The sequence below is a fragment of the Leptonychotes weddellii genome, chromosome 9 (genome assembly GCF_054177405.1).
Source record: "Leptonychotes weddellii isolate Sample4059 chromosome 9, ASM5417740v2, whole genome shotgun sequence".
NCBI classification, from domain to species: domain Eukaryota; kingdom Metazoa; phylum Chordata; class Mammalia; order Carnivora; family Phocidae; genus Leptonychotes; species Leptonychotes weddellii.
Genome location: NC_138377.1, coordinates 98,343,868 through 98,356,605, shown reverse-complemented (window position 1 = coordinate 98,356,605; position 12,738 = coordinate 98,343,868). Strand labels below are relative to the sequence as shown.

Genomic DNA, 12,738 nt, shown 5'->3' with positions numbered 1-12,738 from the left:
GATGGACTCTGAAAAACAAACTGAGGGTTCTAGAGGGGAGGGGGGTGGGAGGATGGGTTGGCCTGGTGGTGGGTATTGAGGAGGGCACGTTCTGCATGGAGCACTGGGTGTTATGCACGAACAATGAATCATGGAACACTTCATCTAGAACTAATGATGTAATGTATGGGGATTAACATAAGAATAAAAAAAAAAGATAGACCTTTTACAAAAAAAAAAGAAAATAAAGTTAATTAAAATAATTATATAATTATGAAAAAAAAAAAAAAAAGAAAGAAACCCATGCATCAGAGCTCATTAAAATATCTCAGTAAAGATGATGGTCGATTACAGTGGTTTCCAAAATGAAGTGCACATGGCACAAGGATCCACAAGGTGATGCACTGGTGTGGAAAAAAAAAAATGTAACTGTGTTCTATTTATTTTTTATCCTATCCTTTTAAAATCTGTAGCTTTCGCATGTGTTTTATAATGTACATTATTGTTGCATTTCACAAGTACAGGATTATTTATAGGTAACTTATGAAAATTATAAGGGTATTTATTTATAAAAAAAATTCTACCAATAGGAATGAAAACTTTACAAAGTTGGGAAACTGCTTTTCCAGCTGACTAGCTAGCGAGTTTCAGTGCAGTGGGAGTGTGCGCACACACATGCATGCAGACATTAGGGAAAGTACCTTAAGCAAGGACTGTTTATAACTTTCCCGTTTCTTCTCTTCTTCCTTTTTGGCTACAACAGATGCCATACGCCTTTCTTCTTCCTAAAAGCAAAAAACGTTTACAAGTATTATTAAGTATTTAACCTCTTCTATGTGATTTCTTTGGTTCTACAAATCTAGTTTTCTTTGTGAGAAGCCTACTACTTGCTAATATGCCTTCCTAGAAAGTTAGTCTTTTCCTCTTCTTTTTTCTTCCCAATTCTCAAGAACTGTGTGCTCTTAACTTTACTCCCAACTCTTGATGTGAGATGAACCCAGCTAATACAAGAAAGAAAATAGAATGAGAAGAGCAAGAAGCAAGAGGGAAGCAGGTTTACATAGTTTTTCTTTGTATGCCATGTACTACAGTTTCACATATAAGACTTAAAAACTTTCTACTATAATGATAAAAATGACAAGAATTATATTTCTCACAACTTTTATTTGACCTATGGATGCAAACCAGAGCTTTTTAAATACTAAAACAAGTATGAAAGCCTTTTAAAACTCTCCATTGATATTAATAAATTATTCACCATTAATATTATTACTTTTACATTATCTTTAAGTTGATTTGGTCAGTCTAATTTCTTAAATTCTAAAAACCATAAAATAACATTAGAGTTTAAAAAAAATTTTAAAAATCAGCCATAATTCCAACATACCGACTCATATCATTTCTGTATCACCTTACAGTATTAACTATAAACACATTTTTTCTTTTTTTTTTAAGATTTTATTTATTTATTTATTTGAGAGAGAGAGAGAGAAACAGCATGAGAGGGGAGAGGGTCAGAGGGAGAAGCAGCCTCCCTGCTGAGCCGGGAGCCCGATGTGGGACTCGATCCCAGGACTCTGGGACCATGACCTGAGCCGAAGGCAGTCGCCTAACCAACTGAGCCACCCAGGTGCCCAATAAACACATTTTTTCAAGTTACAATCTGTATACACAGTGTGGATCATGTTTTTTCCCCTAAAGATTGTGAAATTTTAGTAAACTATAAACATGTAATTTAAAATTTTAGTATCAAAAGATTTGTAGGTATTCAAAATGATGTCACAATTTGAGAAAAACAATTCCTTCCTAAAAGACGAGCTTGAATATATCTTCAGAGATAGGAAATCATAAAAAGTAATTTAGCACATTTGAAGGAGAACTCTTACAGAAATGAAAAATTATACAAACTGAAATGAAAAATCCAATGGAGGGGAGCTGAAGAGCATACTGTACACAGCTGAAGAGAGAATCAGGTAATGGAAAAACAGGTCAGAAGAAATTTTCCCATATGCTTTCATAGCACCCTATACTCCCCACTATAGCACTTAACCTGTTCCATTTTAATCTCTGCTACTCTCTCTCCCCTCTCCTACCCCAATATGTCTTTGAAGGTATGGACCATGTCAGCTCCTGGCACATCGTAGATAGTTAATAAATATATATTTGAAGAATTGATTATTAAATATACATCTTCATATATCTGTTCAACAATTTCCTAAAACTGGAACCACTAAATCAAATGGAAGACATATTTCTAGGACTTCTGATATGTTTACAAATTGCCCTCCATAAGTGTGGTACTGATTTCCATCCCTACCAGAAGTCAGCATTTGATTTAAAACATGACAGATAGTCATAACAGCTGTTATTGTTATTGTTATGACAATATTCCTGTGTCTTCCCACATCCAGGCAATATTGTAAGATAGCAATTCTTGCCCCTTATCAGTTAGGTCCTGTCATGTGACTTTCTTTGACCAATGTCAGATGAACAAAAGTGACATGTGTTTATTTCTGGAGGAAGTTTATTCGGGAGGAAGCTTTCAAAGACAATGTATGGGATAGCTGTTCTCTCTCTCACCTCTGCTATAGAACCTGCAAAGCTCCACATTGTGGGTACTTTGTAGGCCTTGGTTCTGGAATGAAGACAACACAGAGCAAAGTTTCCAGACCACATATATACATACATACTGCAGACAGGCAGTATGAACATGAAATAAACTTTGTTGCCTTAATCCACTGAGGTCAGAGAAGTTGTTTCTACAGCATCATCTAGCCTACCCTGACCAGTATATATATATCATGTTAGAATTAAGGAAGGACAAAGAGGCCGTGAAAATGTACTCAAGGGGGTGAGCCATTATAAATGCTTCTGAATACAAAGAAAAGACCTAGACTAAAGAAGGACATAAAAGTGCACAAAGAGAAATTACCACAAAGTTAAAAAGAAAACTAGAGATGCATCCACTGGAAGACTCTAATTTTAGAAACAAGGTAATGAATACTCTGAGAAGGTTAATAATTTATACAAGGTCATACAGCTAGTGACAAAGCCAGATCAGGACCAGAAGACATAGCTTGTGAGAAATGGAATTTGTATTTTTATAATAAGGACATGTTTAAATGTATTTTATTAATTTTAGGAAGATAAAAAAGGTAAGGTTAAAACTCAATAGTAATCTGCTATATGATTTAATTGTTTTAAAGGGAATGGATATTGAATGTGACCTGTGAATTTAAAATCTTTTACGATATGGAAAATAGTTATTCTTGGTGTTCAAAGGCTAAGCAGAGCTTCTGAGGTGAACTCAAGACATTCAGAAGCTTGATTCCTAGCTTCACAACATAGCTGGACTAACAACTATATTAAACTCTTTTGTTCAGTAAGTACTGATTTGGTACCCATTAAGTATACCCTATTTCAGAACAAACTTTTTAAAAGAGCAAAATATATTGATGTTCAATTGTTGACTCATCTATAAAATGTGAACTAGAAACAGATTAGTTATTCAAAGAGCCAATTTCAAACAGTACTGGAAACTGTATGGATCACGTCCTACACATACTTAAAGGATGATTTCATCAGATTTTCAAAAAGAATTTGAGCTTCTATTAAAGGCAGTAGGACTTTAAAAGGAAGGCTAAACCTAAGAAAATTGGATACATGCCAAATCAACTCAAATATTGAGTGTTTTAAGGAATTTATACATCTAATGACTATATTTCAACCCAAATAATTATAGAGTAACTAAACTTGGAAACAAAAATTAAACCTCTAATTGTAAAGATAAGCTATAAATCTGTTGGTAAGAAGGAAAAAAAACTGTAAACTTCTGGCATCTTCATGATAATAGTTCAATTTCTGGGATAAAAGCCATATCCTTTATATAGCAAAGCAAAAGGATCTATCTAGGACCAAAAAATCTTTTTTCCTTACTTCAGTCTGTTATGAAGATAAAATGTAGAAATGATTTCAAAGTAATTAATAAGTACAGTGATTTAATAAGTGTTTGATAACTTAGATTATACTCTGTTAGCAGACTATTAAGGCTCTAAAACAATGCATATTTTATACAAGAAAAAGTTTTGCTCCAAATAAATAATAGTAGTCCTAATGTACACAGTAATTTATTATGTGGAATTAAAAAAAAAATGGCAATGTGGGTTTTTAACCATATACTTTAAGATAGTTATAAAAGACATTGTTTTCCTTGACTACAACAAATATTAAAACAGACTTTAAAATCGGAGTTTTTGTCTAGAAGAGACAGTTCGTATCTTTCATTCAAATGATCTTTTTTTTAATAACAGAGAAAACTGATCTTTCTAGGTCCTAGTTAATGTCAGAGTGAAGGATGGAAGCCATATCACCTGACTTCTCTTGGCCCGGGGATATTAAGCCGTTAAATACTAGGTGGGGGAAAAGCCAGAACAAGCTAGGTTATGATACCATAACAACTTCAAAATTTACATTGGCTTACGACAAAAGTTTACTTCTTGATCATGCAAAGAACCCTGCAACCGTCCTCCTTGTAGTGCCTAAGTATTCCCAGGTGCTGTGATCCGATGGCATTTTCAACTCAATACATGCTCCCACAATGGCCATCACACAGGAGAAAAGTAGTGAAAATCACACATTGCGTTTTTTTTAATTTTATTTTATCATGTTATGTTAATCACCATACATTACATCATTAGTTTTTGATGTAGTGTTCCATGATTCATTGTTTGCGTATAACACCCAGTGCGCCACACATTGGGTTTTAAACGCTTCTGCCTGAAAATTACATACATTACTTCTGCTCACATTTCAAGGGCCAAAGCAAGTTGCACAACTACACTTAAGTTCAAAGGGGAAGGGAAATATAATCGTCCCACCTGCCCAAAAGAGGAGGATCAAAATGTATCAGTAAGCATTAGTAACGGCTGCCACAACAGAAAACTCACTTCTGTCTCAGACTGCTCCAATTTTTAGAGGGCAAATTGTAAACAAGGTCATATTAAGCCAACTGAATGTGCGTCTGAAGTGAAAACTTTATAAATTGTGAAACTGTGTCTATTTCAGAATTCTGAGAATAGTGTCTGTGTTAGCAAAATACTGCCTTAGAAATTAAAAGGAAAAAATCCTGCCCATCCTAGAATTGTCTATACAATGTCTATTCTCTATTCTACAATTGTCTATACACTGTCTATTCTCTTTTTTTTATGGACAGTTGTGAAGATATGTGAAGACCACTGTAATATCTTCCTTATGTCTTCTCCTCTGTCAACGAATTGTGCCAGGTTCTCTGGAAATATTCTAGTTTGTTGTCACCCCTCTAACACTAACAGTCCAGGTGTAATCTGACCATCGAAGAAAAAAATGGTGACTACTGTGTCTATTTTTCTGAATTCTCTATTTTGATAAATGATATTCTTTTAAACCATATAACTTCTAATAATCACATCTCACAATTAACTCAGTCTGAACTTAATTTGCTAAGTCCCATCTCACATAAATCTGCATTTGTGCTGAGAATTGTTTGTTGTCATGGAGTCAAGTTCAGGATTTTCAATGTATCTATTTTTATCTTGCTAAATTCTGCTTGTTCTTCTACACTAGAGGTCAGCAAATTTTTTCTGTAAAGGGCCAGATAGTAAATATTTGGGCTTCATGAGTCACAAAAGATCTCTATCACATGTTGTTTTTCTTTTCTTTACTTTCTTAATACAATGCTTTAAAAATATATAAACCATTCTTCTCTTGTTCAAAAACAGTCTGCAGGATGGATTTGGCCCACAGGCTACAGTTTGCCAAACCTTGCTGTAGATTATTGAGCTACTTTGGGATTCTGTTTTGATTAACCAGTATATCAGCATCTCCAAGTTCTCCAGTTCCTGTCAATCACATACTTTATCAGAATAACAGAAATATTCTCATTCAGTCATTAACAAAAATCTTGAATCAAAGGGTCCCAAGGAAAAAGCCTCAAGGCACGCCAGTACAGATTTTTCTACAGGCTGGCATTAATCCATACTTCCTGTGCCATAGGAACGCTCGAATCACAAATTCACTTCACTATGTTGTCATACATCTTACTCAGAGCAGTATCGTAAAAGACTTTGTCAAAAGCTTTGCTTAAATACCCAAACACTATCTCTAACACTCCTCTGAGAGGGCTTATTTACAAAAGCTAAAATAGAAAATTAATTTTGTCAGGGATGAATTGTTTTTAGTGAACTAATGCTGCCTCCTAGTGACCAATCCCCTTAGTACTCACAACTCATCTAATAATCCAATTTCGAGTTCCTTCATACTCGGCATCAAGTTCACTGTCATGATTTGTGAAATTTATATTCTTTCCTTCTATGATAAAAAGACAGATTAGTTCATCTTACCTTGCAGGTACTCTACTATTCTACACTGCTTCTCCGATAAAACTTTCAAAGGTCTAGCCATTTATTCACTACGTTTATTCAGTGCTGTAGATCAAAGACTGGCAAACTCCAGTCCACAGGCCAAATCCAGTCTGTCACCTATTTTTGTAAATAAAGTTTTATTGGAACAGAGCCATGCGCATTCATTTATGTAGTGTCTATGCCTTCTTTCACACTACAGTGAGTTCAGTAGTTTTCAATAGAGACCGTATGGCCCCCAAAGCCTAAAATATTTACTATCAGACCCTCTACAGATAAAGTTTGCCAACCCCTGCTCTAGATCAAACTTTGTTCACCTATCCTAGGCTTCACTTTCCTCATCTTAATATTTATTTCTACTCTTTACAGACTAAAAGCCATTCTTAACAGAGATAACAAAAGCAAAACAGGAACTGAGGCCATCGACTTCTATTCTCTCTTGGCCTCATATTATCTTTTGCCATTCCTCCAGATCAGCGCCCACCCTCCCCACCGAAGCTCTCACTCTAACTTATCTCCCTGCTTCTCATCTCGCCCATCTTATCCTCCCCAATTCAACCCCTGGGCTGCTACCGAGATAGGCAATTTTTTTAATAGGCAAATATAATTTAACCACCTTAAACTCTTAGGGCTTCCTATTATGCCCAAGACAAAAGCGAAACTCTTCATTATGACAAAATGCCCTTCATGGCCTAGGCCTTGCCTGTCAGACACCCTTTGTCCTGCTACTCTCCTCCATGTATACTCAGTGCTCAGCCATGTTGAACTGCTATCAGTTGCTATATTCCCTTCCTTACCTCTCTCTGCATTTTGCATGCCTTCATTCTCCCTGGAACACTCTCCACAGATATATCTTCCTTCTTTTGAACCACTCTTCAAGCCCCAGTCAAGTATTTTCTCCTTTGGAACTTTTCCTATTTCTCTGGTAGACGTAGGGGTGCTTTACCCTTCAATTTTTTAAAAAATATTTTTATTTATTTATTTGAGAGAGAGACAGGGATAGCGAGAGAAAGCACACGAGTGGGGAGGAGAGGGAGAAGCAGGCTCCCCAGTGAGCAGGGAGCCCGACGCGGGGCTCGATCCCAGGACCCCGGGATCATGACCTGAGCCGAAGGCAGACGCTTGACTGACTGAGCCCCCCAGGCACCCCTTTACCCTTCAGTGTTGCTGTGCTGTGCCTATGTACATGCTCACATGTGTGTGAGCGTATATACAAAAATATACATATCTATCAATTGATCTTCTCTAGCTTGGCATTTTGCATGATAACCTGTCTGCACTAGACAGTGAGTAACTTGAGGGCATGAATGAATTATGATTCTGATCTTGTCAGCTCTAATGTCTAATATAGATCCTACTATAGGAACTTTTCAGTTCAACGTGCCTAAGAATGCTCAGGAATTTTTTCATGGTGCTTCTAAGTCAAAAGAAATGTGTTAAGAGCTCTGTTTACTCAGTAGTTAGTAAACAACTTATTAAGTGTTCATGTTCTAGCAACTTAGTAGCCATTTGAAAAAATAATGATACACGTACATTCAAAGAAAAAAATATACCTACCATTCTTAAAGAACCACAATTGCTTACCAATGAAATCTGTATAACTGTAGGACATTACACTACTTCTCAAGTACACTCTCAATCTCTCTCTCTTAAGTAAGTAAATAAATAAAGTCTTTTAAAAAAAAGCCTACTGAGAAAAAAGGTATGCTGTTTCAACAGTAAAGTTACTAAAAAGTCATAAATAAAAGGTAAGACTAAATACTATGAGTCCATACTGATATGAATAAATGAATAAACCAAAATTTTTATGAGGAATGGGATTACAAAGGGAAAGAGAATAACTTCACATGGAGAAGGCTGGCAGACATCATCTTAATTATGGTGGCCAACATCAATAAAGGGATAAATAGAATACCGTACCACTTGATAGGATGAAATGAGAAAAATCAAAATCATTTCTGTGATATTTATGCAAAAGTCTATAAAAATTGATCGTGAGGAAACATCAAAAAGCCTGAATTGAGGGTCCTTCCAGAAACTGCCCTGTAATCTTCATAAATGTTAGAGTCAAGACTTGAGAAACTGTTCCTGAAAAATAGTGATGAGGGAGACCTGACAACCAAATGCACCATATGTAATATATAATTCCAAACCGGACTGTTTAGCTACACAGAAATTATTGACATAATTGGTAAAATTTGAGAGTGGTGTGAGAATTAGACACTAGTAATTATTCAGTGTTTACTTCCTAATTTTGTTGGTTATGTTGTGTTTATATAGGAGAATGTCTTTGCTTGCAGAACACACACACTAAAGTGTTCAGGATTGTTAGGTAATCTAATCAGCAGTTTACCCTCAAATAGTTCAAGAAAAAAAAGGTTTTGCTACTGTACTTACAACTGTTCTGTAACTCTGAAATTGTTTCCATTAATTCTAGAAAATGGAAATTTTGAACCTATAATGACAAAGAGTAAATCAGTGGTTGCCTGGGCATGGAGGTTGGGTGGGGAGGGGTGGAAAGGAGGGATAACAAAGGAGCATGAGGAAACTTTTTTGGGTAGTGGATTATGAAAAAGCTTGACTATGGTGATGTTTCACAGGTGATATACATGTTGAAATTTATCAACTTGTACAGTTAACATGTGCAATTAATTTTATGCCCATTATACCTCAAGTAAAGCTTTTAGTAAGACATGAATTTTTTTTTAAATTTCTCAAATTAAACTGTGAAGAAGCAGATGTACAATCCCGCTCTGTGTTTAGCAGAACAGCTGGCCCTGCTCCCATCGCAGGTGATTTTCTCTCATTTCTCACCAGGCAAACACTCATGGAATGTACAAAGACAATGATTATATATAGCATCATTCTCCTTTATTTCAGGCATGAAAGTAGATAAACTTCACTCAATTAAGACTTTAATGAACATTACTACATTCTCAGCACTATGTGAGACAGGGAAGGAAAGGAAATAAACATGTATAGGATATCTGTATATATATCAGGCAAGGAAGAAGAATGGCTTCTGACCTTAAGGATTGTATACATCAGCTGGGTAGGCAAGACTGACATATAAGTTCACTGTGAGAAACATAATATATAATTAAGTACTAATTTATATAAATGAGTTAGCTTCATTTCTTACCCCATCCATTTCAACCTCACCAGGAAGAGTAATTGTTAAGTACCAAAGATGCTTAATTAAGAAACACATGGAGGGACGTGTGGGTGGCTCAGTCAGTTAAGTGTCTGTCTTTGGTTCAGGTCATGATTCCAGGGTCCTGGGACCAAGCCCCGCATGGGGCTCCCTGCTCAGTGGGGAGTCTGCCTTTCCCTCTGCCTGCCGCTCCCCCTGCTTGTGCTCTCTCTCTCTGACAAATAAATAAATAAAATCTTTGGGAAAAAAAAGAAACACATGGAGATAAGGGTGAAAGTATGAAACCGTGTTTACAGGATAGATTTGAACAAGCTGAGGACACAGAACTGTATCTCCATGCTGGAACAAAAAGAGGCAGAGCCCCCAGAAGACCCCTGGCATTAACGAATTCATCAACACTTGTAACTATCTGCTGGTCACCTGAGATGTCCATGATATTGCTGAGACAGAAATGTAAAATGCACACATTGTGAAAATGGCTATAGGCAATGAGTCAATTGGCAATTGAATAAACTTAGCTGACCACTCAGAATCCACATCAAAATTAGCAGAGTCTAGAAGTCACAAAACAAGTGGAGGCTTAGGATATTTTTCTAGCTCTGAGATTATCAAACTGAGATCATTAATAGATGATATCTGAGATAGTAAAATGTTCAAATAAATCTGATATATGCAATGAAAATTAAGGCAAATTTCTTTATTACAGAACTCCTAAAAGCCTATAATATGCAAATGTGCACTGTACACCTAAAAGGTGCATATATAGCATTTTGCTTAGATCAGGAGTCATATTAAAACATCGAAGTATAGAACATACCTAACATGCAGACAGAATGAATAAAAAAGAGCTATTTTGAGAGGTATGGCATCAATAACAAGCACAACAGCTCCATGCGATGCTTCCTATGAGCCTCATGCTGTTCTAAGGTTTAGGGCTTTATTTTATCTTGACAACAACCCTGACATAATTATGACCCCCCCGCCCCCCATTACTTTGAGGAAAATGAGATACAGAAAGGTTAAGTAAATTGCCACAGGTCATTTGGCTAGAAAATGGTCAAGCCAGGATTGAGACTCAAGCAGTCTGGCTTTGGCACCCATGTTCTGAAACATTACATTACATAACTTAATGCCATTCTTACTCATCCATTCCAAGATAAATTTTTAGTTGGGTATTAACCAGAATAAAAAACAATCATGATGATTAATTTAAATAAAACAACTGTGGTGATTAAACAATCATGATGACTAATTAATTATTAGTTAAAAAAAAAAACCTGTTAAAAAGGAAACCACAGACCCAAAATGGCATCACTTAAGGCCACAAGCCAGTAAACCAAGACTTACTACCTAACCTAACTGTAGTTTAGACGCCCCCAGAAATGTAATCTGTAACCAGTCAACCTGTGAATTTCCTGGTCAGGACTAGGAAATTTACTGATAGGCCCCTTCCCTTCCCTTTAGAAGGGTGACCTTGCCTAAAACAATGGATCCTTTGCCAATAATTTCCCTTTTTCCACTCCCTCTCTACCTTTAAAAACCTTCCTTTTTCTGTAGTCATTGAGAGCTCCCCTCCACTTGCTAGACGGGATGCTGCCCAATTTATGAATTGATTAATAAAGCCAATTAGATCTTTTAAATTTACTCAGTCGAATTTTTTGTTATTTAACAGCCCTGAATGAAATTGGGAATAAGGGACAGGTGGTAAAATATTTGTAATTGTAATTATGAATTATATAGTCATGATAATCCATAGTTTATTAAAACTAAGAAGCATTTCTAAGCAAAGAATATGCACCCAGTCTCTTAATCCACAGTAAAGACAATATGGTAAGCACTTCAAAAGAGCTCTCACCGTGACTCTCTTCATATCCAGCTGGCGCAGCTGCATCATATTCTGAAGGATAGTGTGTTTGTACCATGACTCTTGAGCTATTGGATTGCCATCAAAAGTGATGTCTGAGAGAGAAGAAGAGTCAGCAAGGCAGCAAACACTTTCAAAACTGCAGGAGAGACAGAAACCACTGGATTATTGTGAGACCTTCCAATAGGACTTTCATTTATTTAATATACATTATTATTTTAGAATAGTTTTACATTTACAGAAAAATTAAGATAGTACAGAGTTCCCATATACTCCGCACTCAGTTTTCCCTATTATTAACATCTTGTAGTAGTATTGTACATTTTTTTTACAATTAATTTATAATTATTTACAAATAATTTACAATTCATTCATTCATTCCTTACTTTCTGGCACTGTAAGATTCTCTAGACTCATATTATTTCCTACCCCAGTCCTAGAATCAAACATTTCTCCAAGGAGTCATGGTTCCTTTTATTGGAGAATGGTACTGGAACCAAAGATCTGGTGGCTAGGTATACTTTTCGCCACTGGGGTGTCATTTTTTTCATGTCTTCTGATGACAAAGCAAGGAAATATATGTGTGCATACTAACCTGTGTGTATACATATTATCTGTAATATGTAACATCTATGTCTATATTAAGCTAAACATGAGTTCACACTGATGTTCCCCAACTCTAATCTGTTATCAAAAGGATCACTCTAGCCTCTTTCCCTTGCTTATCTGTAAATTCCTACTCCAACAAGGAGAAATCTCTCACCAGCTCTGATCCATTTACTTAATTGTTCCATTCTAGAACATATGCATAGTGGTATCAGAATTTTCAACCTGAATCCCCATGGGAAACAACTTTATGAAGTATAGCCGTTATGTGTAATTCCTTTAGCATTTAGTCTTACACATTCATTTCAAAGTTACTTAGGTCAGCACCTCCCCTCCCGCCACCCCTTTCAACAGGCTGTTTCATACAGTTGAAATACACTTAGCTTCTCTTGTCATAGTCTATATTCATTCCTTCCTGGAATCCTCTAACCTCCTAAATATTTTAATTTGCATACATTAAGGTTCACTCTGTGCTTTAAAGTTCTGTGGGTTTTGACAAATGCATAAGTATCATACAGAATAGCTCCATGACCCTAAACAATCCTATTCAACCCTCCTCCTCTCTCCCTCAATCTCTGGCAACCACTCATCTTTTTACTGTCTTTATAGTTTTGCCTTTTCCAGAATGCCATATAGCTGGAATCATACAGAATATAGCCTTTTCACACTGACTTCTGTCACTTTGCAATATGCATTTAAGGTTCTGCCATGTCTTTTTGTGTCTTCAGAGAGCACATGCT

The 12,738-nt window shown here is 36.1% G+C and overlaps 1 protein-coding gene and 1 non-coding gene across 2 annotated transcripts in view; both read right to left on the bottom strand.

Annotated features, from left to right (window-relative positions):
- Positions 1-12,738, bottom strand: part of LOC102750267 (uncharacterized) — a 612,045-nt gene that overhangs the window by 375,751 nt on the left and 223,556 nt on the right. The gene's annotated exons all lie outside the window — the stretch shown is intronic.
- LRRC49 (leucine rich repeat containing 49) overlaps positions 1-12,738 on the bottom strand; it is a 154,190-nt gene that overhangs the window by 18,906 nt on the left and 122,546 nt on the right. The window contains exons 11-12 of the mRNA XM_081829717.1: positions 11,384-11,531; positions 681-764 (exon numbers count right to left, since the gene is read on the bottom strand). Of these exons, the coding sequence (XP_081685843.1) occupies positions 681-764; positions 11,384-11,531 (232 nt within the window). The remainder of the gene's footprint in view (positions 1-680; positions 765-11,383; positions 11,532-12,738) is intronic.